General features: G+C 38.7%; 1 protein-coding gene across 1 annotated transcript in view; it reads left to right on the top strand.

Moving 5' to 3' along the window:
- The window catches only part of OTC (ornithine carbamoyltransferase), a 55,744-nt gene extending 35,639 nt beyond the window's left edge, over window positions 1-20,105 (top strand). The window contains exons 5-10 of the mRNA XM_012642085.1: window positions 4,234-4,387; window positions 6,268-6,390; window positions 12,888-12,941; window positions 13,022-13,171; window positions 16,003-16,140; window positions 19,736-20,105. Coding sequence (XP_012497539.1) covers window positions 4,234-4,387; window positions 6,268-6,390; window positions 12,888-12,941; window positions 13,022-13,171; window positions 16,003-16,140; window positions 19,736-19,795 — 679 coding nt within the window. The 3' untranslated portion in view covers window positions 19,796-20,105. The remainder of the gene's footprint in view (window positions 1-4,233; window positions 4,388-6,267; window positions 6,391-12,887; window positions 12,942-13,021; window positions 13,172-16,002; window positions 16,141-19,735) is intronic.
- The last annotated feature ends 5,606 nt before the right edge of the window (window positions 20,106-25,711 follow it).

Below are 25,711 nucleotides of genomic sequence, written 5' to 3'. Positions count from 1 at the left end.
AATGTTGATGGGGTCTGTCAGCACAGTTTCTACTATTTCTAGGACTATGTGGCTTACAAATTATGTTAATTCTTTGTGGTATATGCAAATAAAATCATAATATATATCTATACTATATGAACAGAAATATACTTAACAAAAAACACAAAATATCTATCTGTATCTATAGTTGTATATAAATACTTTCCTACTTATTTAAGTAAATACATTTATGTGTTTATGGTAATATCTACTGTCTTTGATGTTACCATTATGTATTATAAATTTTCTTTATATTAATTCTTTTCTCATAAGTATCATGGCCTTTTACAAGCACAATTTATCTCACTTAATGATTTTTATTACTGTAAATAATCATGACTTGATAAACTAGAGCTCCTTTAGAAGTATCTCTGCCACTTTAAAAATCACTCTTGTCTCCTGGCAACAACAGAATGTTATAGACCTATTCTAATTTTGTTCTGCCCAAGGACATGGAATTTTCTGTCTTCTGATGGTTTCTAGTTCCCTTTTTTGTTTGTTTGTTTGTATAGAACAATATTAGAGACCAAAATCTGGGCACTAGGGATGTTTACAAGCGTCAAGGGCGGGGGGAGAAACTACAGCTACTGCTGCTGCCGTGGGACTGCTCTTGGTAGTAACTGAGCTGAAAGGAAAATACTTTTTTCATAAGCATATGGAATCTTATTCTTTCCAATACAACATATCATGATGCTAGTCTTTACTTTTCTTATTGCATGGGATTTCAGCAATTACTAAGACTTTCCTCTTCTACATTGACCCATTGTGCCACCCAGCAGCATTGTAGCCCCCTGTCCTCCTGCCTCCAATCTCTCTCTCTCTCTCTCTCCCCACCCCCCAGGACAATGGTTCTCAGCCTAGTCTTAATATTGGATTAACTTGGAAAGCTTTAAAATCATTGATGTGGATCCCACTATTGTAGCTTCTGATTCAACCTTCCGAAGAGCAGAATATGGCATCAGGGTTTTGTAAAGCTCCACAGGTGATACTAATGTGCAGCCAAGGTAAAGAACCTCTGTTCTAGAAAGTGTTCGGCAACCTCAATAAAGCCAACCAGCCACCCTTCCATAAAATTACCCCATACAGTTTCCAGGGATACCAACTTGGCATTATAAACAGAACAAATGAAAGTATGCTTGTATTTTGGCTGTTTTGCTTCAAGAGTTTTGGGGATGAGGACTTGTTCAAGAGTGGGAGACACAACGCCTTTTATCAAGCTTCTCAAAAGACTCGTGTATAGGGCATTGACTTATCCAATTGCTCCCCCAGCATTTCTATTTTTCAACCTCATCTTCTTCACTCTTTCCTAATCTTTCTGTAATTAGTTCGATGTTTTAGAAGGCCTTGATATCTTCATCTTTGAGGTTAAGATAATGTTTACATGTGATAGGCACTAAATCTAGCAAAACTCAACAACACATTATTAAAGTTCATGAAAATTGTAAGAGTTTGGTAGCCTATGGTCCTAGCTGCCTAAAATGATTTGAAAGGCTGAAATAGAAGTCAAATCTGCTTTTCTGACTATGAGATTCCACTAAGGTTAACTACAATGTTAATCCAGATTTTTTATTCTATCTGAACACATTTTAGGAAGTGATTTTATGTTTAATGAAGTCTGAAGTATGACCTCTAGGGTCAAATACCCCTCTGCTTCTCTTTCTCTCTGTCAGTCTCTCTCTCTCAGTTTTAGGTATCATAAAATTAACCAATTCTTCTAAAATAGGGAATTGATAGTTGATTATAATTATAGATCTTATTGATCTTATGATCTTATAGATCTTCCTCCATCTCAGTTACTTTCCCATGATAGAGTTAGAAGCCTGCATTCTTACAGTATGAAACATTGGTTTGTCTGTACTGGGAAGGGTATTTGTAATAAAATCTTAAAGAAAGGGGGAACAGATTTAAAATTCTTTCAACATAGCAATCTATGCTTCAGGACAGTGGTTCTTGAACTTTGGAAGCTTATATGAATCACTTGAGGAACTTGATTAGTAATTCAAAGGCCTACGGCCTACTCTATTTCCAGAGCCTAGGCCTCTGGGTAATTTCCTAGTTCTTCACTTAGTCTGGGAACCATTGCCTTATGGCATCAGATAGGTCAAGTAGCTGTTTACTCTAAAGGAGAGTGGCATTAATGGAAGGTAATGAGTTATTCTTTTCTCTGAGGATTTAAGATGCCTTTTTCTTTCAATTGAACTAGAAAGTACTCCCTGCTAAGGATATTATGGACAAAGTCCTCTGTTTTTGTGAGTTTCCATCTCAGAAGCTTTGCCTACTCTTGATTTTTTTGTCTGATTATGATTTTAATAAAAGAATGGATGATACTTTCAAAAATATGGGCCTCAATACCCTCTTTATTTGTAGTCTCAAATTTTAATATGCAAACGCAATCACCTGGAGACCTTTTAAAATGCAGATGCTGCCTCAGTAAATGAGAGTGGGGCCTGAGATTCTGCAGTTCTGATAAGCTCCCAGGTGATGCTGATGTTGTTGATCTGAGGAGCAAGGTGCTAGCTTTGGTTTTCAACCTTGGTTGCACACTGGGAATCGTCTAAGGAATTTAAAAAAAATACTGATCCCTAGATTCCGGCGCGACAGATTCTGATTTTTCTGACTTAATTGATAGAGAGTATTGCCTGGGCATCAAGAATTTTAAAAACTCTCCAAGTGACTTTCATGTGCAGCAAAATTTGAAAACCCCTTGTTCTTAGTCCACCACCAGAAGCCAACTGACATCACCTGGTTTTAAAGAGAAACTGTTAATAATTCTTCTATTCATCTCTTTCATGCTATAGTATACGATGTGCTTAGATAGTTAAAAGCAGTGGTTTACAAATCTTGATCCTTCCCACTAACCTTGCCATGGAGAAATTTTCATCAGAAGAGGTAAAATAAGAAAAATAAGAATAAGAATAATATAGTAAATTTTATAAAGCTCAATTAATTCATTGCAAGGATTATTCTTTGAAATTCTGTCCTTCATACATTTTTTGGTATTAAAAGATGTCCTTTTTTATTAATGAGGGCTATGATATATTATACTTGCTTATTTGCTTGTTTCTCATGCCCTTAATTTGCTAAACAGAGTTGGGAATCTTATGTTGATCTCCATATGTTCTGGGAAATTTTGCTGATTCATTAAAGCTGAAAATCTAAGAACCATGGGTATAAGAAATATATGAAAATTTGAAAAAAATCTGAAAGTCTAGAAAATATTGTTATAAGAATATGGTTTTCAATCTTTGAGCCTCTAATTCCAGGGGGCAATGAGTCTTTTGAGTGGCTCTTGGATTTTATAAGCACCAGAGTTCATTGCTGGCTGTGTCAATTCAGGTCCACTAAGAAGCAGATTCCAAGACAGAATGAGATGTGCAAGAGATGTTTTGAGGGAATCACCCGAGAAGGATAAAGGAGGGATGGAGAAGAAGGAGGTAGGAAGAGGCTTTAGACTGGGAGGCAGGGCTGACCCCTGTGGCAGGAGATAGGAAGGAAGGAGAGGTGGGTAGGGAGAGCCTCAGATGGCAGCACAGCTCTAGAAAAGTCTGGGCCAGGCTGATGGGGAGCCCAGAGTACAGACTGCCCATTAGAGAGGTCCCCTGTCAGGCAGAAATGGCCCAGCTCTAGTCCCTACACCCCCTCCCCACCATGCTCTGTCATTGGGTTGGGAACAGCCTGTGGAGAGGGTGGCCTTGGCAGGAATGCTGCAGAGGATCCCCAAGACCAAAGGCACTTCTCTCAGCAGGTTCTCTCTGTAGAGTGATCTGTGTGTGTACTTCCATGGCTGCTACACTGGCACTTTCAATTTTAAAGTGAAAATGTATATTTTTCTGTGGGATAATGTGAAAGAAAATTAGCCACATGACAGGTCATTAATATTTTTCTGTATATCATATTGTTGGTCTCGTCCCTTTTAACTTAACCAACTGCCATTTATCAATTATAATGCATCATCATGTTTGCTGGGTTCACAATTGATTTCTTATTTTCATAAAAATCTAAAATCACTGGTCACTGGATAAGACATGAGAGGTACATCCGGCTTATGTGATACAACATGTATAATATTAGCTTTTAAATCTGTCATGTTGATAGGTAGTTGTTAGTAAAAATTCTATGATTAGCATTTCTTCTTGCTATTTAGAATCTTGTATTAAACAAGGAGTTATTGAGCATAATTAACTTAGATTATCTTTTCTTGGTTTTCCACAGTGTATTGTCTAGCATGACAGATGCAGTATTGGCTCGCGTGTATAAACAATCAGATCTGGACATCCTGGCTGAAGAAGCTTCCATTCCAATTGTCAATGGGTTGTCAGATTTGTACCATCCTATCCAGATCCTGGCTGATTACCTCACGCTCCAGGTTGGTTTATTTCTTTGCCTTACAAAAGAGCAAAATCGGCAAATAATTCCTGATTAGCTTTAAATGGAATCATTTACTTAAATTATGATATTGGCATTTTATTTTCAAATATCATCTTGAAAAAGAATTATAGCTTATGTGTGCATTCTACATATCTGGGGAAAACAGGGTATTGTTAAAAACATACTATAGGATCCTTCTGCTTTCAACCCTGTTCTCAAATCCTTTTAGCCCCTCTCTCACCTTCTGCTCTATTAATCACTTTGCTTTTTGGTGCCATATTTAACACAATGGATGAATAGAAACATGGGGACATACAGAATGGATAACCCTTATGTGATCCTACATACATTAGAGTCTGTGATTTGGGAGTGAAGACTAATGGAGTGGGCTTTAAATATTCAAAACAGTCGATTACTAAACCACTTTGGAAAAGGGGGCCACTTTCTACCATTTTAAGAAACTGAGAATGTGCAAAATATATAGATTGAGGCTCAAATTTAGCCAGTCGAGTACCCCCAAATTAGGAACTTGAATAACTTTGAGAGATTCATCTCATTTGGTTTGCCACTGCCAATCTACATGATATTGCCACTTGAAATCCTAATAGCCATGATTTCTGTGTCTGTGGATGATTCTGAGGAGACAAAGCAAATTGGATAGGCCCATCTTCCTCCCCATTTGAATAAGCTACACATGTTTAAATGTGAGGTTAAGCTCAAAAGGAAGCTCTTCCGAGATGTGGATAAGATCCATGCAGAGAAGATGATACAACGATATCAGACACCAAGTGGCTGTCTTCAGGTGTGGCTTTACATATACACCAGATAATTTAATACTTCCTCCTGGGGCTTTATCATTACTAGGTTATAAATTCACTGACAGAGAAAGAGCTGTCCAATTCATTATAGTGTCCCATGCAGGACCTCATGCAATGCCTTCATATAGGAGATATTCAAAGTAGGAGCTGAATGAATAGCAGCTTCTTGAGAGTATGGAATCTAAATCAGATGGACCTGGAATTAAATCCTAGCTTAGCCCCCTACTAGTTCTGTGATCTCCAAGTTGCTTAGCCTTTCTCTTTTTTTTATCTTTATAAATATATAAAATATATGAAACACACAGACACTGCGAGAAAAATAAAACAAACACCTATGTACCCACATTACACAGTTTGATCAAATCTTAACATGATGAAGTAATTACTTTAGAATGTAATGTTTTTAAATTAAACATTTCAGATAGAGTTGAAGCGCCACCATGTAACTCTGCCTGACCCCATTTCCTCCTACTCCACAAAGAAGTTATTATCCTGATGTTCCTGTTTATAATTCCAAGCCATGTGTTTATAATTTAACTGCACACATCTGTATCCATAAACAACAGACAGCATTATTGGACATGTTTTTCAACTTTATATAAATGGGAACATGCTCAGAACCATCATGCTACACTGTTACATTGTATTGCCCCTTTCTTATACCAAAAGATGTAAGCTCCATAAAAGCAGTGATTTTTGTCTCCTTTGTTCATTGTTATATCTCCAGGGCCAAGGACAGTGTCTGGACATTGATGGTGCTCTTTGCTGAATGAATGAATACAACTAAGGTTCAGATTTGAAATGTATGAAAATCTTAGTCTCTATATGAGTTCATATGATGTCTTGGTTTAAGATATGAGGACATTTTGCTACGTTTTTGTGATTGTACATTCATGTTATTGAATTGTTCTGTATAATGCAAAAAAAATAGTAGTTTAGTCATTCCAACAAGGCACTAAAATTGAGAAGAAGACTATTTCCTTTATTTTTCACACTACTAATTGTTGCAAATAAGTGGATTTCCTCCCAGATTTAATCTCCTTCATCCCTTGCCTTTTAGGAACACTATGGCTCTCTGAAAGGTCTTACCCTTAGCTGGATTGGGGATGGGAACAACATCCTGCACTCCATCATGATGAGCGCAGCGAAATTTGGGATGCACCTTCAGGCGGCTACTCCAAAGGTAGGGAAACTTTCTGCCTTGAAATTAACCCCTTCTTAAATCATCTCCAGATGCAATTACCCAGTGAAAACAAAGCTCTCTTCCATTAAGGGAGAGCACAGGTTAGGCCACAAAATTTAGGTTATGTTACCAGCCCTACTATTAAATAGCTATCTGGCCTCTTAAGAGCCCAATTTTCTATCTCTACAATAAGAGATAGTCTTGTCTGATGCCTTTCATTCTGTGAGTCTGTGTTAAAAGCATGTCTGAATCATCATCCCTTTCAATGCCCTGATACCGGCCATTATGATGACTGGCATCTTGTGCATTACCACCACAAAGGCTAAAGAAAGCAATGAAATCCAGACAGCATAGAATTCCCACTGCATGGGAACAATGCTGTCATTTTTCTAATACTGCAATTTGGTAGAAAAATGTCAATCTGATATGAAGGTCACGGTGATGGCATCTATACCAGCATAATGTTTCAAAACTCAAGTTCAAGGGCCCTTTGGCTTTTAAAATCTGAGTCCCACATGGCTACGAGGATGACCCCCTTGTTGCTAATCTCTCACAGAATGTATGGGAAGGAATGGTTTCTTTCACAGGCCCAGTGTAACCCTTTTGATGCACAAAAAACTGGTAGTAGATGTTGCCTCTGAGGAGGGTAGCTGGGAGGTTCAAGGACAGAGGTAAGAGGGAGACTATTTTCACTGTACAATCATGTGTCGCTTAACAAAGGGGATATGTTCCAAGCAATCGTGTGAACATCATAGGGGATACTTACAAAAACCCTAGACAGTATATATTTATTTGCTTATATATATATGTATATATATATATATATATATATATATTTTTCATATGGAACATCAAATGTTCAAGCACCATTACTGAATATCAATCATTTCTGCTACTTTATCTGCAATGCCAATATCAAGTGCCATATATCAGGTTTCTGTACATGCTCTATTATAATTTTATGGGACTACCATTGTATACATGGTCTGTCGTTGACTCAAATGTTGTTATGTGGAGCACAACTGTCTATCCTTTTGTATGGCTGGAATTTCTTAACATGTAAATATCTTTATTTGCATAATAGTATAAATGCATAAATAAATATGCTAATATAAAAAATATGCAGATCCCCCTAGGAGAGGCCCTGTGTTAAAATACTCTCAGCACCATAAACAATAAATAAGCCTTTTGGAAGATAAAAGTTAACCTTACAAGAGACTCAAACACAAACCACTTATAAAAGATATCAATAGAACATTTTAAATACCCTATCTCTTCCCAGGTCTTAGCCCCATAAAAAAACAAATACAGGCCGGATGCAGTGGCTCACACCTGTAATCCTAGCACTCTGGGAGGCCGAGGCAGATGGATTGGGATTGTTTGAGCTCAGGAGTTTGAGAACAGCCTGAGCAAGAGCGAGACCCCATCTCTACTAAAAATAGAAAGAAATTAATCGGACAACTAAAATTTTTTGGAAAAATTTGCCAGGCATGGTGGCGCATGCCTGTAGTCCCAGCTACTCGGGAGGCTGAGGCAGAAGGATTGCTTGAGCCCAGGAGTTTGAGGTTGCTGTGAGCTGGGCTGATGCCACGGCACTCTACCCTGGGCAACAGAGTGTCTCAAAAAAAAAAAACAAAAAAAAACCCCAAATACATACATACATATATACATACCCTATCTACATTGAATTCTTTCCCCCATTATGTTTCTTCATTGGCTACTAATGTCCCATCAGGAGTCCTCTGAAGGGAAAATTTCCCCAAACAGAAACCATATTAGAAACAAAATCTTGATTTGTGGTAAAAGATAGAATTGACCCCATTATTAAGAGACAACTATTCACAAATATTCTATGCCAGTATGTTTCTGAACAAGCATGTGTTTGCTGTTATCTCAGTAGTCACTGTTGTGGTTCACTCTGAGAAGCTAAGGCATCTGGAGGTGAACATGTGAGGCTTAAAAATTCCTCCTTGTAGCTGGGCATGGTGGCACACACCTGTAGTCCCAGCTACTTGGGAGGCTGAAGCCTGGAGGATCTCTTAAGCCCAGGAATTCGAGTCCATAGTGAGACCCCATCTCTGAAACAAACAAAAAATTCCTCCCTCCCTTCGTTTCTTGAGTTTGAGATGTTTATTTGCCAACCACTGGGAACATGAGTTACACAATGTGAATTAATAGCTTAATTTCTCCAACACAAAATGCCCAAATCCTTAAGTCTCTTATGTGCTTTTTACCCTTCCCTGCCACCAGTGTCTGTAGTGTCTTAGACCAGGTTTCTCCACAAGCAAATTCTCAATGGGGATTTGTATACAGGTGATCTAATAAATAAGGAAGCCCTCCTAAGGGAGACCTGTAGGGGACTAGGGGAAGCAGGACAGGGAATGGGAAGAATCCAAGCAAGGGTGCCACTTACGATGATTAATCATCCTGGTTTGCCAGGGACTTAGAGATTCCCAGGATCATAGGGCTTTTGGTGCTAAAACTGTGAGAATCTCAGGCAAACCAGGATGATTTGGTCACCCTAGTGCCATGTCAGGCACAAACTCACAGAAAGTACCTTCAGCCTGATCCCATAGGTGAGCTCTGGAGTTTAAGTTTTGCCTCAGAGTTGTCCGAACCTAGGGTGAGGAAGGTGGGCTTTCATTCTTCTGAACCAGTCATTGGTCAAGGGCAGCAGGCAAGGTAGAGTGGTAAATCCCCGGGCACTTTTGGTGAGAAAAGCGACCTGGAAGCTGGAGGGCTATCTTTTGATGAAGAGCTGCAAGGGCTAAATGTTAAAAACACACTGAAGTTGGGGGAGAGAGCAAAAGCCATACAAAGAGATCCTCTGAGGGCATCTCAGAAGAACACCAGCATCATCTGCTGCATCCTGCTAAAACAAAATAAAACACCAAATGTTTTTTCTTAGTGTTCTTACTGAACCAGTTTGGGTCAATGCATCCTGCTATCTTAGTTTTGTAGAACTGCCATAACAAATTACCACAAACTGGGTGGATCAAAACAATAGAAATTTATTCTTGCACAGTTTTGGAGACTAGTAGCCAGAAATCAAGGTGCTGGGAGGACCACACCCCCTCAAAAGCCTCTAGGGGAGGATCCTTCCTTGTCTCTTCCCCAGGCATTCCTTGGCCTGTGGCTGCATCACTCCAATCTCTGCCTCCATCATCTTCCCTCTGTGTCTGTGTCTCTCTGTACAAATGTCCCTCTTATAGGGACAGCAGTTATATTAAATTCGGGTCCATCCAAATCCAGTAAGACCTCATCATAACCAATTACATCTGTAAAGACCATATTTCCAAATAAGGTCATATTCTGAGGTCCTGGGTGGGCGTGAATTTTTGGAGGACACTATTCAACCAAGTGTACCTGCCATAGAGAAATGGCAGGGATATTCAACAGCGTGTACTGGAAGCCATCCTATTATAGTAAATTTTAAGGACTCAGAGAGATGACCCTTACGATAGATAATTCTCCTCTTTTATTCAGCATGAATTGAAATAGGGATCAGATCTGACATGTGCTTAAGGTGGCTTTTATTCCCTTTCTGGGAAGGGTAAGTAAACTCTCGTCACAAATCTAGTTTGAAGAAAGGCTCTTTATGAAGGCAAACTTATTGCATTTGGTTTTTACAGATAAAACATACATTAACAATAATTGTTCCCTGCTATAAGGTTCTTTTGGAAAGGCTTTATTCTGTTGAAGAAATATATGGTTTAAACATTTTATTGCCTGTCAGAGATGTTTTATTAACATCAAAGGAAAAAATTCCAATATTACAGAGTAATTTCAGTATTGTTCTTATGCAGCAACTCATTTGAATGATAAAGAGTACTAAAACCCAGTTAAATCTTGGTGGGAGGAAGAGTTTTAAAAATTCTTCTGGAAAGTCTGATAGTGCAAAAGTCATTCCATCAATTTATAAGATTTTAGTTGGTGGTAGAGCTATTTCCTTTAAAGATAAAGCTAGGAGATTTATTGTAAATTTAAAAAACACTGAAAAGTTTCCAAGGCCATAATTATTTTCTCATTCTTCAACCAAGAATAACTTACATTTTTTCAAGAAAAAAATATTTTTTCCACGATTGTAAAATTGCTCCATAAACTATCCATAGTAATGATTTTAACATTGTTCTAAGTGAATATTTAGACTGAACTGGGTTTGTTAATTACCTGCTTTGTCTGGTTTTAAGATTTATGTAAAGGCTAGTGAGTGATTTAGTATTGAAAGCTGAGATGGCTGAGATGTGAGTAAAGAATTCCTCTCTGTATTCTAAGTCATGGCCCAATGCATACAAGGTTGGGTGATTTTCTAATTTCCAAACCTCTCTGTTGGTTCTCTAAGTACTTATTGATTCCTTTACTAAGAATGATTATACTTAGGGAGTATAAAACCTGCTCTCCAAAGGGAAGGCTAAAATTTCAGGGTAGGAGGCACATGGGTAATATTCAAATGTCTTCATTTATGTTTATCAATATGACTGTTCACAACATTAGTTACTAAATTAGCATGCCTTTATTAATAACTTTCCCCAGATCCCTATAAATAAGGCTCCAGAATTCATGGCCATTTGAGGGTGGTAAAGCTGCTGAAATGTCTGCAGTCATCCTCATCAACATCTGAGTAGTTTCTTTTTTCAAGAATTTTCTATTGGAAGAAGGAACTACGGTAGAAAATCATGTGCAAATAAGCACAATTTCAAACGAATAAACCTGGACATGCCTCTCACAGGTTGGGTTTCCCAAGAAGCAGAGACTGAGAATTTAGCGTACAGGACATGCAGGATGCTTATGAGAGCATGCCCTTGAAATTAACAACTGTGGAAAGGAAGGGAAGGAAGCAGGAGTGGGCAGGGGGAGAAGCCTAGCTGCGATGCAGCCCCAACAACAGCCTTGGCCGATTTTATGGAGAGTTCTGGATGTGAGATGGCCTTTCGGCTATCTGGAGTTGGGTGAAAGGGGTCAGGTTTCCATACCCTCCTGTCAATCAGTCATTGAATGTGGGTCACCCAGGAAGGGTGTGTGACCTTGGGCGTGGCTGGTCTCTGCAGCTGAGGCAGTGCCCAAAGGGGGCTGACAGCTGAAGGCCATCTTCTGGCAGCACTCCCAGCAGCTGGGGGAGTAAATCCATTATTCATGATTATTCATGAAGGGGGATCTGGGGGGCCATATCAGAGTATTCACCACAATGCCATAATGAAAATTTATAAAAATCAATTCATAAAAAATGCTAAGAATTCAGGAAAATGAGAAGGATGGAGGAAGGTGAGGATAATTATGGTGTTTGAACTGACAAGACTTCCATATGGAGGGTCTTGGAGGTGAGGCCGGGCTAGAGTTTTGAGGAGCTGACAACTGTGATGAAGATGCCCAGGAGGGGACAGAGGGGGAGGTGTTCAAGGGTGAAAGGCTGCGATGGCAGAAAAGGGCAAGATGTGTACAGGGACGACAATAAGATTGGCTTTCCTGCAGCAAGATGTTGAGAAGAATTAAAAGAGACAGAAGCAGGGGATGGAGGTGGGGAGCCTTGATGCTCTTAATCAGCTTTGACTTAAGAAACAAGGAGTAAACATCCAAGGCTTCAGAGAAAACAATTCTCACTGCTACGTACAGAGCAGATTGGAGGGTGGGAATAGAGGCAGGGAGGCTGCCTGTGGGGACCTGGAATAACTTGGGGAGGGGATTTAGCTGCCCCCATAATGTCCCTTCACCCAGAGTTGGGACTAGAGTAACCAAACGAGACACCTAGGGTGCAAAATGTGTGTTTGCATGACCTTGAGAATGAGTACATTCTTAAATTTTTTCTAGTGCCTCCTTAAATTTTGTGCCCTAGGCGCCTGGCTTTGTCTCACCTGTGTCTGAGTCCAATCTGCCTTCACCGAACCATCCAGAAAAAAATACATAATCTTAGCGAAAACAGTGTCATTGTTCTATAAATGCCATTTCAAAGCAAGCACACTGCATTCAGAATACTTGCTGGAGAATGCAAAAGAATACGATTGTGTGCGTTGGCTGGGGGGCCGTTGGCATTTAGCCGGGGTGGTCAGGGAAGGTTTTCCTGAGGAGGGGACATTTGAACTGAGACCTGAAAGGGTTATCCACATGGAGCAGGTGGGGAAAAGCATTTCAGACAAAAAAAGAGCAGCACGTGGAAAGACTCAGACAAAAATGCATTAGGTTGCACAATTATGTACATAATCCTCTTAAGCTATTAGGGGAACAAGAAGCAGCAGCCGAAAGCACCATGCCCATTGTTTACCTTTATGACTAAAGAGGTCAGAAATAATAACAGAAAGATGGGGCAATTGGTTACCTTTTTAAATTCTAAAAAGCACTATTAAGGTTTCAAATTCTAGATGTAAAAATCATGTCCTACTAAACATCATTGGTCTACATCTTAAAAAAGGGAAGGCAAGGGAATATTCTAGGAAAGAAAATAATGCATGTATAAGAAAACATATATAATTACCTAAATAACCATTAAATTCTTCCTCTTGCAGGGCTATGAGCCGGATCCTAGTATAACCAAGTTGGCAGAGCAGTATGCCAAGGAGGTATGCTCCTTATATGTAAAACTGTAATTGCCTTTGTCTGTGCCATGAAGTTGTTTAACTGGCATGCTTATGTATGCTAGAACGGTACCAAGCTGTCGCTGACGAATGATCCATTGGAAGCCGCACGTGGAGGCAATGTATTAATTACAGACACTTGGATAAGCATGGGACAAGAAGAGGAGAAGAAAAAGCGGCTCCAGGCTTTCCAAGGTTACCAGGTTACAATGAAGGTACAAATTGATGCCTCTCTGAAGGTTCATTAATTCCATTCATAAAGGCCAGAACCATCTAATCACTCATTCACTTTGGGGAGAGCAGACTGTCCTTTCATTCCCTATAAAGGACTGACTATATCCCTCAGGAATTTCTCTCCTCCCGAAGATTAGCTGTGTCCTTTAGAAAGACACTTTTGTGCTGGATGAAGGAATTTGAAACCCAGGCAGAAGAGAGAAGCAGGCTTTTTCCTCTCACAGCAATGGAGGCATTGGAATGCTTTGCTCTGCTTAGAGACATTGGGTTACCTCTGATGCATGCAGTTTCTTCTTATTTCTCCCCTAAGAAAAGCCCCACAAATATGCTCCCAGGCTACTCCTTGCCTCTATTTTTTAAGGACCCCTAAATCCTGTTGGTTTTGCTAACTCCCTCCAGGACATTCCCAGGGGACTCTCATTCACTCCAATGCCTTCTATTAATCATAAGATCTGGAGCAGTGCTTCTCAATCCTGAGCTTGCATTAGAATCACCTGGAAGAGTTGTGAATACACAGCTGGGTGGGGGCAGCCCCAGGGTTTCTGATTCGGTAGGTCAGGGGTGAGACCCCTGATCATTTGCATTTCTAACAAGTTCTCAGGTGATGCAGTGGTGCTGTCCCAGGGCCACACTTTGAGAAACACTGTTCTGAAAGAATCAGTCAGGTGCACATTGGGGTTTTGCAACAAAGCAATTAATCTGCCTCAGTGGAGAAAGGAATTAAGCAAATACAATTAATATTTATTGATAAAGTAATATAGAAATATAAGTTCTTTATTATTGCATGTCAAATAGGACAAAAGTTTGAAACATAAAAAGTGAAAATGTCTTTCCCCCATCCCCTTAATAGTGACTAGTCCCAAAAGTAACCACTGTTATTTGATGTGGTTCTTTGCAGACATTTTTTATGCATTTACAAATATATGCCTATATACACATACAGCTATTGATTTTTTTATAGATGGTATTTTAGACATATTATTCTGACTTAATTTTTCCACTTAAAAATCTTAGATTTTCTTGTCCATTTAGCTATTTTTTATTTGTTTTAGTGGCTGCATGGAATTTCAAAATACGAAATTGACATAAAATGTTCCCTATTGATAAATTAGGCTATTTCCAAAAATTCTAATTATAAACAATGCTACACTGAACACCCTTATACATATTTCTTTGTGCAAATATTACTGGAGAATAGATCCCTAGAAGAATTTGTGGGCGAAATGGTATATACTTTTTAAAATATGGGAGATGCTGCTAAATTGCCTACCCAAAAAGGATTAATAATTTATATTCCCACAGATGTATATTATAGTTCTTTCTCCATATACTCTCCATTTTCAGTTATTTACATTTTTAATTTTTATAAATCTGAAGGAAAAATGACATCTTACTGCTTTTTAAAATTTGCATTTTCCTGATTACTAATGAAGTTAAGCATCTTTTCATGTTTATTGGTCATATTCATTTCTTTTTCCATAAATTGCTATCATATCTTTTGCTCATTTTCTGCTTTTGTGCCCTTTTTATTATTGGTTATGGGGACTCTTTATATATTATGGCTAACCCCTTATCATATATATGGTAAATATTTTCATGGAGACCTTTTAAACTATATGGTTTATCTCATACATAACCAATCTTAGGAGTTTTTCTGGTGCTGGGACCGTAGGCTTGAAGAACAGTCATTTATTTCACTGATATATGACAGGTATAAATGTTACTCTTTTTCTATGTCATTTTGCTAGTATTTTAGAAATTCGAAATGTTCTGAACCTAGAGCTAGGGTGGGAGGTAAAACAAAATTTTAGTACAAAGGCAGTAATTTTGAGGTAAGAAAGTATGAGGAACTGTAGTTTTGAATCTGTAAGTGAACAATGGAAATGGATGGGGAAATGTAACTTTCGGGAATTAAGTGCTGGAGAAACTGAAAACTGCTAGTACATTTGCATTAAGAATGCAACATCTAGTGCATAGTGCTTATAATCATGTTTAATTCACTCCTACCTCAGTGCTTTTATTCAAATTGTTTTAACTAGTTGCAAAGTATGCTTCAAGTGTTAAAAATCATGATTTGGAGACAAGCTCAAATATAATATGATAACATAAAAGCAACTTTTTTTATATAGTAGGGTATAATTGGTGACTTTTGCTCTCAGCCACATATTATACGAGGAGAGTTCTTCTCTGAAATGCCCATTATCCCACGAAACAGAATACCAGAAAACTGAGTTTGTGGTTTAACTTGCAGTGATGATCTCCCAAATCAAAAAAAGACTATAAAATTCCTTAAGTTGAAAGTACTATATACATTTCTCCCAGGGTGTCTTGAGATAAAACCTTTCTGCCCATTTGGCTCTCCTTTTGTGTTGATCTCTGACCCCAGGCCATATGTATTTTTTTTTTTTTTTGAGACAGATTCTCACTCTGTTGCCCCGGCTAGAGTGCCGTGGCGTCATCCTAGCTCACAGCAACCTCAAACTCCTGGGCTCAAGCAATCCTCCTGCCTCAGCCTCCCGAGTAGCTGGGACTACAGGCAATGCGCCACCATGCCCAGCTAATTTTCTCTCTATATGTTTTTAGCTGTCCAATTAATTTCTTTCTAATTTTAGTAGAGACGGGGTCTTGCTCTTGCTCAGGCTGGTCTCGAACTCTTGAGCTCAAACAATCCGCCCGCCTCGGCCTCCCAGAGAGCTAGGATTACAGGCGTGAGCCACCACGCCCAGCCCATATGTATTTTTAAATACTGAAGAAGATGAATATGACTGCCACATATAATAGTCAAAACATGGTCTTATCCTCATCTCTTTAGACTGCTAAAGTCGCTGCCTCTGACTGGACATTTCTACACTGCTTGCCCAGAAAGCCAGAAGAAGTGGACGATGAAGTCTTTTATTCCCCACGATCACTAGTGTTCCCAGAGGCAGAAAACAGAAAGTGGACGATCATGGTAAGCAGGAAGCAAGGACTGGAGGATAAGGAGTTCTTTGTGTGGTGCCAACTTAGTCATTTATGCTTTTTGGTAAATAATAAGCAACTGAGGTTATCCAACTACATTACATGCTCATATGGCATCTATTTTTTCCAGAAATTTCATATTAGATCATTATTGCTCATTAGCATTTATAGTGTATTTTAATGGAGTAAAATTGATCCGCTTCCAAATAAATCTATTTTAATCAAAATTCTTACTGCCCTTGATCATCCTGATGAGCACCAGCCACCATTTTCTGCCAAGCAATGTAAGTTGTATAATTCTTACTTTAGAATCTCTCTGTTCATGTTTATACCTGGTGCAAAATAGGCCTTCAAAAAATCTTATTGCCTTTCTCCTCTCTTTCCTCCTTTCATTCCTTTCTTCATAACTTAACCAGATAATTGTTTTAGTTCTCTATTTGAGTTTGGCCACAGACATACATGTGTTTTTTCGGTATAGAATATTTCCAAACTCCATAGCAAAACTTATCTTAAAAAATTATTGATCCCTTTCAGATAAAGCTGCTAGTTTCATCTTTGTCACTGTCATTCTGGGAAATATTAACCTTATATCTACTTTATAATATCCCAAATGTTACCTTCTCTGGAAAACTGAATACAGTACTCACATGCCCTAACAGCTCCACTATTTTTTAGCTTTTCGTGATTTAACTGGTTTCAATTGCTGTACCAGCCAGGGTCTTACTTGCAAACAGCAGAGTCAACTCTAGGTAGATAAATGGAAAGGAATTTATTAAAAGGTGTTGTCTATGGCCATACCACCCTGAATGCGCCCGATCTCATCTGATCTCGGAAGCTAAGCAGGGTCGTGCCTGGTTAGTATTTGGATGGGAGACTGCCTCCGAATACTGGGTGCTGTAGGCTTTGAAAAGAAAAAAGAAGATGTTAAGCAGCTTCCAGAATCTCTTGGGAAAGGGGGTACAGCAAATCATTCTTGGACACCACATAGCCAGAGACAACACAGGCAAGAAAATTGCTCAGCAACACTGTGGTTCTTTTATAGCCAGAACACCTCTGACACTGACATAGCCGCCCACAGTCTGGTACCTAAGGCCCTTGAAACTAGATGCCAGATACTCCATTATAGCTACCCGTGCTGAAACAGGTATCTCCACCTGCATATGGAGCAGAAGATCCAAACTTTTAAAAGATAGCTTCCACTGCTTGTTGTTCACTTATGCATTTAAGTGTGGAGTAGATGAAGCTGAGGGGCATCCCTGCACTCTGGCTGCAAGAGTCTCAGAAATGTAATTTTAAGCTTTTAGCCTCTGTAGCAGAGAAAAGCAAGCTGAAAAGGACTATCTGCTAATTATTTATCTAATCTATAAATGGGAATAGGATTATTGTGAACATTAAAATAATACATGTAAAGCTTTTAGTATCATGCCTAATACATGGTAAATATTATTATCATAATTATTATCCTCATTATTGTTCATCTTCATCGTTGATCTGATAAAGCACGTGACCAGCAGGAGTCCAAGCTCCAGTATGGCTGGCTGCTTGGAAGCCAATCATGACTCCCTTTTCAATGGAAGGTTGTAATCAGGCCTAAATTTGTCACATCTAATAACAAGGTTGATTTTTCTTTTACTGTATCTTTCCAGCTTGCCAACTCAGGACACTAACTTTGGCCAAAATGGCAATTGCCATGTCATCTAGACCAGTGCTTCCGAAGCTTTAATGTGCACTTGAATCACCTAGGGATTTAGTTAAAGTGTAGATTTGGACTCTGTAGGTCTAAGATGGGGCACGGGATTTGGCACTTCTAACAAGCACCCAGGTAATGCAAGTGCCACTGTCCTGCGGACCACATTTTGAGTAGCAAAGATCTAGGTGACAAAAAAAAAAAAAAAGTGAGTTCTTCAACCATATAACTCAGAAAGAGATAACACCAAAACATTTTCCTTGAGCTCTATTTTTCATCGGAAGACTACTAAAGTTACAAAGTACATTAAAAAAAATCCATTAAAGTAGGTCCTTTTTAGAAATCCAGGGGGGAAAACTAAAAGAAAGCTTTCTAAAGCATCAATTACTGAGGTGCTCTGTACTTCTGGAATTTTAAAGAGCTTATTTAAAAAAATCTTTAAATTCAATTTATTTTAAAAATGAAATACATAATGTATTCACGTGATTGAAATCTTACATCCACCCATTTTCCATCCATCTAGGTCTTCATCTCCCCATTCTCCATCCCCCTGAGGTACCCACCATTATTAGGGGAAAATATATTTTAAGGAAATCAAGAGGAAGAGGCATGTTAAAGTGAAGGTAGAGAGTCTAAGGTAGGAAGAATGCTCCACTGGGAGTGAGAAGATTTGACTTCTGTAACTGGCTTTAATACTAATCAGCTGTGTCATCCTGGATACATATTATCACTCTAGGTCCCAGTTTCCTCAACTATAAAATAAGCAGATCAAGTCATAGAGATTGCAAATGAGTTTTAATCTTAGGTCCCTAATGTTATCAACAGGCTACTCGGAGTCTTCTGTCAAGAAGGCTTCTGGGCCTGCTTGTGGTGTGGGACAGACAGAAAGAGGAGCATAATTGATAAGTGTGCCTCACATGGATATTGGAAAGGAAGTGGTAATATACTTGTTGCACTTTTTATATCTCTGAACTAGATAATTTGGAGGACCCTTTGGGTTCAGTTCATTTCAGTAGCCATTCAATGAGCATGTACTCTCTGTCTTCTACCAGGCATTGCAGACTGGAAAAAAAAAAAAAAAAAGAAGAAGAAGAATGTGCAGTCAATTCACAGATGCATAACATTTTCAAGTGGAATAAGATCATACAGATTATCCACACTAAGTTCCTATTTAATAGGCAAAGAAATTATTCTTATCTTATTTGGAATGGCCTTTAGACTCAGCACTGCTGTGATAGATTTTTCTAGGATTCTCTAAAGACGCCATACTTTTCTTATTCTAGAACTGTCCTGTCCAATGCAGTAGCCACTAGGCACATGTGGCTATTTCAATTTAAATCTACACTAATTACAATTTAACAAAATTGAAGATTCAATTCCTCAGTCTTACTAACCACATTTTAAATGCTCAATAGCCACACGTGACTGGTGGCTACACTATTTGTATTGGGCGGCACAGACATTGAACATTTCCATCACTGCAGAAAATGCTATTAGACCAGCAGTATTCCAGAGAATGATTTCCACACACACAGCTTCACTTAAAATGAGGATGCAAGAAGGAAGGAAAGACACAATCTGGCTCCCAGTTCTGAGCTGCTAATAACGACTGATGTAAGGTATATAACTAAAAGAGGAAGAAGGGCTTATTCACTAGTCATAGGCCTAAGTAAGCACAGTGTTTGTGCATATATTGGGGTCCATCTGATTCCTCTTGAGCTTCCTTTATCCAATAAATAAATAAATATTAGTTCAGAATGGTTCCCTTATCATTTCCTTAGGAAAACACATATTAACTGTAGGCCAATAAAGCTGAAACTTAGTTCCCCTTCTCTAGGTCTCTAGGCAGACTATTGCTAATGTTTACCCATTTCTTTCTTTCTTTGTTGTGTCATCCCAGGCTGTCATGGTGTCCCTGCTGACAGATTACTCACCTCAGCTCCAGAAGCCTAGGTTTTGATGCTATGATGCTTGTCAAGAAAGAAACAATGTTCTACAGTAACAGAATGAGTCACTTTATGGGGGAAGAAGAAGAGAATCTAAGAAATAAATAAATCTTTAACACATGATATGGGTGAACTGTATGATATTGCTTTGCCATGGTGAAACCTTCCTGAAGCCTTAAATTAATTTAAGTGCTGATGCACTGTAATACACTGCTTGACTTAGTTAAAACTCTCTAATTTACAATTTCTGAGTTACATTTGAGTATCATATTGATTATCATACACATTTGCTTCAACTAAATATAAAATACTGTGTTCATAATGCATAATGCCTAAGCCATTAAATGTAATCTATGCTTATTACTTTAATAAATTATCACCCACGCTAATTTACAAGTAAACATTTACCAGGCAATCAGCTGCTGGCAGATCTGTGGAATGTGTTCATGTCCCCCAGGACCAATGAGAGAGCCAAATGATCCATATTGCAGACGTGGTACAATTTTCAGGCCAAGGAGGTAGATAGACATTCATTTATCGAGGCAAATCATGAAATTGTTAAAAAAGAGGTAGCACTGTGCCCAAACTCTGGAGTTTTTTCTAATCATTTGTGGGAAGGTTGGGGGGGGTCCTTCAAGAGCATGCATCTCTTCTCTATACTGAACACTTAATGCTACAAGCCAAAAGAAATCTTTGTTAGCAAGTGGTAAAACCATGGATGCCTACAGTGGCATTTTCTTAGGTTCAAATTCTCCACCAGGAGCAATTTAATTTTTTCACCTCTGTTCTTATCATGCATCTACTCACACCACACACTGGATATTTCCATATATCTACCTCTTGCCATATTTTAACTAGTCTTTTCCCTCCAATTTTTCTTCTGGATAATCAAAATTTGCATTATTTAATTACTATAATGTAATTAAAACTAGATTTCTCTTGTAGGTGACCAACATTTTTATTGTTTAATTATTATGATATAATTTGAAATTTTTGGTTAAAATGTTAAATAACATAAGTGAAACTTTTTTTAAAAAATTACACATTTTACAGAGGACAAAATAAAGTAATTTCCTTTACATTACTCTACCTCTACTATTAGAAGAATGTTTCCAGGCTGGTTAACGGATATTCTTCAGCAGGCAGCTATGATTTAAATGAATAAGCAAGAGATGAATTACAAATTACATTTGCAATCAAGAGGCGATAAAACATATTTTGCAGGGGGGAAAAAGGCTCATGATGTTACAGAAAAAAAAGTCAACTTTTCCAGTAAATGTCAAAGGTGACTTTCGTGTCTATGGTAATTTAGTGGAAGTACTTAAGAGAGTGGGGTTTAGTGGAATATCTTCTTTCAGCAGAGAGTATAGGAATGATTTAACCAGAAGGTGTCATGGGAGTGTGGAGGCTCACCCTCAAACTGCCTACATACAAAGGAGTATCCTTCCACTTACCAAATGGTCCCCCATGGGAATGAGCCCTCATCTCCTTTCCGGTTATTCTTTAAACCAAATGAATGGTATAGTATTCTTCTTCTAATCGGAAAGAACTTGGAATCATTTTCTTTCCAAAATGTAGTCACTTTTTCCTCAAAAACTCCAAAGCTTTCTTTTTATGTATACACAATTTAACCTCCTTCCCAACCCAGTCCTGTAGGAATTTATTTGCTTTCTTAACTTTTCATCTTAAGAAGAGATTATTTACATTATCAGGAAAAAAGAAAACAGGGGGAGAAAATTTGGCCTTAAGTTTTGCAAAGCTATTTTCATCTCTTCTTTCTTCTTCCCCTTTCCTCCTTTATTCCTTTTCCTATGTAACTACTGCAACTCCAAAGATTAATAAAAATTCTAGCAATGAACTTTGGGTCTTTAGTGTGCATAATAAATCCTATTAATTAATATAACTAGCCAAGGAGTTCTTTTCTTCTAGGCTTTCTCCACTGTAACATTGGGAGTAGCAACTGGAAGTGATTACACTACAATGATTTCAGCGTCAGAGAAGAATCATCAGGTTTTTTTTTTCAGTGATAAGTTTTCAGGTACTTTAGAAAAATAATTCAATGTCAGATATTTCTAATGTATATTTTGCAAAGGATTTTACTTTGTAAAGTCAAATCTCGTAAAGTCCCTGGGTAGAAAGATCTGCACAGAGGATCAGTATGACAATGCCACCTTAGATCTCCTAACTCAAGTGACCCTAGAACCTCAGTTAAAATGGCATGGGCCCCTTAGTCCAGTGCCAAAGTTCCAGGGCAAGTCTTCTCATGTGATGAGTGAAGACTGCATTTGGAGAGGGTATCCAGAACACATTCTTTTTGAGCTTTTTTGTCTTGGAAGCTCTCATCAGATTGAGGCACATCTTGAGACATGGTGCTACTCAGCAATTTTGTAAGACTGATGTCTTTTAACAAATATAAGGGTCATATTGAATAATGGAAAGCCAGCCAAGTCACAATGATGAGACTCCTACGACCAGGAACACCACATATTGATATGCGAGTTGTGCCCTGTGCAAAGGTCTCAGGTGAAAGACCTGAGCAAAGGTTGAGGCCTGGTCTGCACCTCATTTACCTAGTCTTATGTCTTCTTACAGGCCTTCTGGCCAGGAGGCAGGGGTCCCTTTTTTGTTAGTTGCCTACTCAGAGGGGACACTTTTCAGTATTTCATAAGCCGGAATAGGTGATTTGTTTCAAATCACACCAAGGACCAGTATCTGGTAGGGAAGGTCCTGCCATCAACAATTTACATCAGAAATTCTTTCACTATCACCTTGTACTTGAGGGCAATGAGATACATAGAGACGATGCAGTGATGGTGTTGGTGTCTTGCCTCAGTTTCTGTTAGGTTCCTTAAGACCCACAATGGAAATGATAGTGTCTATCCATTTTGTGTAGAAAATATACAACACAGATCATTGAAACAGGGATTAGAGAATCAACTCTGCAGCTTTTTAATATGTAAAGAAATTCTTCCCTAAAATTCAAATTAAGACCCAAATGAGACACTACCTTACCCTTGTCAGAATGGCCATTATTAAAACGTCAAAAAATAATAGATGTTGGCATGGATGCTGTGAAAAGGGAATGCTTATACACTGTTGGTTGGAATGTAAATTAGTGTAACCTCTATAGAAAACAGTATGGAGATTCCTCAAAGAACTAAAAATAAACCTACCATTTGATCTAGCAATCCCACTACTGATTATCTACCCAAAGGAAAAGAAGTCATTATATAAAAAAGACACCTGCACCCAAATGTTTATTGCAGCACAATTCACAATCACAAAGATATGGAATCAACCTGAGTGCCCATCAACTGATGAGTGGATAAAGAAAATGTGGTATATACATACCATGGAATACTACTCAGCCATAAAAAGAATGAAGTAATGTCTTTTGCAGCAACTTGGATGGAATTGGAGGCCATTATCTTAAGTATCTCAGGAATGGAAAACCAAATACCACATGTTCTCACTTATAAGTTGGAGCTAAGTTATGAGTATGCATGATCATAAAGAGTGGTATAATGGACATTGGAGACTCAGAAGGGAGTCTGGGAGGGGGGTGAGCAATGAAAAACTACCTATTGGGTACAATGTATACTATTCAGGTGACAGGTACATTAAAAGCCCAGACACCACTATACTGAAATAAAAATAATAAAGGAAAAACATCGTCCCTAATAATTATACAGGAAAATTAATATCAATTATCAATAAAAGAAAAAAAGGTCATATCAAATGGAATTGAATTTGCTGACATGTGCTAAAAGTTTTCCCAATCTTATTAGTTCCTGACTTACGTGAATGACAATAGACTTAGTTTCTAATCAGTGTTTTATGAAACTCATCCCCAGAGGAAATGTGAGTACAACAACTGATTTCTGGAGCAAAATCATTAGGCAAATGAATTTTAAAACCGGAATGAGGTCTAAAAATAATCCAGTGTATCCCTTCATTTCACAAAAGAAGAAACTAGGAAATAACAATAACATTCCCAAGATAGAAATATGTTCAATAGAGAGGCATAATTCATGTGTTCAATGCCCCTCTGCAAGCTATCTGGGATCCTACAAATATAACTGCTTGATTTGACCCATAGGCTGAGTGAGGAATGGGAAGATGGCTGGTCCAGAACTATGGTTCTATAAGGCCAGGGGACAGAGAGGAGAGTTCATACCTAAGGCAGGGATGGACACTGATATCCAGAGGAATTAACAGAAACCTAAAAACATCCAGGTAGTAGATGCTGGTGGTGCCCCATCAAGATCCCTTTGACCTGGGTTCATCCATCCCCCAGCTGCTGTCAGGGTTGGCTGCTAATGGCTCACAGCTGCCATTCACTTTCTCTGAAGTGCTGCTTTCAGCCACCAGGAATCACTCTTAGCCCAGGAGGTCAGACTCTCACCCCCACCCCACCACTGGCAGCTCACAGTCATTGAGTGACTGACACAGGGATACAAAAACTTGGCTCCCTTCCCTCTAGGCAGGACCAGCTCTGTAGTGACATTTATACTCCAGAGCTCCTCATAGGTGAAATCAAGCTGAAGCTAATATCCATTTGAGACCACATCCTTGCTTAGCTTTCCCTGACACCCCAACCTGCTGCCCTTCAGCTGAGAGCACTTCCTCAGTAAATCACTGGCATGAGAATCCCCATCTCAGGTTCTGCTTCTAGGGACTCTGATCTAAGATGATCCATGAATAAGATCGTGGTGGGGGAGGAGGGTCTGTACTGCTCATCCTTTAGGCATCAAGGGAGGAGTAGGTAGGTAAAGGCCATTAGATGAATGTTGAAGAGCTCTTGCTTAGCAAGCAAAACATTTTCTGGTTACCAGGATCAGCCTTTTGAAGAAGGCAGCAGAATATTAGAAATAACGAATACTGTTTTTTTGTCACATGTTCAAATTCATAACAAGAAATGTATTACCTACATGGAATAAAAGTGAGACCCATTTACTTTCCCCAGAGAAAAGGAGATCTAAGTTAACTGTCACAGTATTTCTGACTTATTTCTGTGATATTTTACCACCCTTATAGATGGGCAACCTCAGCAGCTGTTTCATTGGCCTGCCCCTTGCACGGGCTTTAGTGGTTCTCCAACTTAAGCATGCATCAGAATCCCCTGGAGGGCTTGGTAATATACAGATGACTGAGCCCCAACCCCCAGTTTCTGATTCAGCAGGTCTGGAATGAGGCCTGAGAATCTGCATTTTGAAAAGTTTCCAGGGATGCTGATGCTGCTGGTCTAGGGATCACACTTTGACCATCATTGGTCTGAGGCAATTCGGAAGGCTCGTATGAGGTGTTGTCATCCCCACATCCATAAAGTCCCACTATAAAGTATTTGACACAACCCAGGTCGTCTGACTATTGCTCTGTCTTTGGAGTCATTGAGGCCTGGGTTTCATCTCTCCTCTGTAACAGCTGTCTAACCCTGCTTTCCTCATCTGTAAAATGGGAATGATAACACCCATCTCATCGAGTTGTTGGGAGGATTAAGTAATGTAATAATAGTATTTAGCTTGGAGAAAATGCTAAATAAATATTAGCCCCCCTTTATTTGTTCAATTGTTTCTAACACTTAACATTTTTTTCTTTAGCCCTTTATAAAAATACATCCTATCATCAGAAAGATATTGAATAGAATAGTTGGTATAAAAAAAGTACAAGGAATGAGCTTGTCTTCTGAAATTGGTGGAGCCTAGCAGCTGTTGCTTCAGTTGAGCAGTTTCTCTCTGGGAGCTGGTTTGTAAATATGCTACTCCAGGGAGTGACTTGGCTCTTTGCCAAAATGAATTGTGGAGGCCAACAAGTCTGGAAATTTAATCAAAGTGATTAAACTCTGCGTAGGAAGGCATAACAGGAATATATATTTGTGTGAAATAAATCAGAGGCATTCAGCAATTTTTGGACTTGTGGTCTAGCTGATA

This window comes from Propithecus coquereli, unplaced genomic scaffold (assembly GCF_000956105.1).
Source record: "Propithecus coquereli isolate 6110/MARCELLA unplaced genomic scaffold, Pcoq_1.0 Scaffold173, whole genome shotgun sequence".
Classification (NCBI taxonomy): Eukaryota; Metazoa; Chordata; class Mammalia; order Primates; family Indriidae; genus Propithecus; species Propithecus coquereli.
Note: the sequence above shows the minus strand (reverse complement) of the source record. Positions and strands in the feature narration are given on the sequence as shown.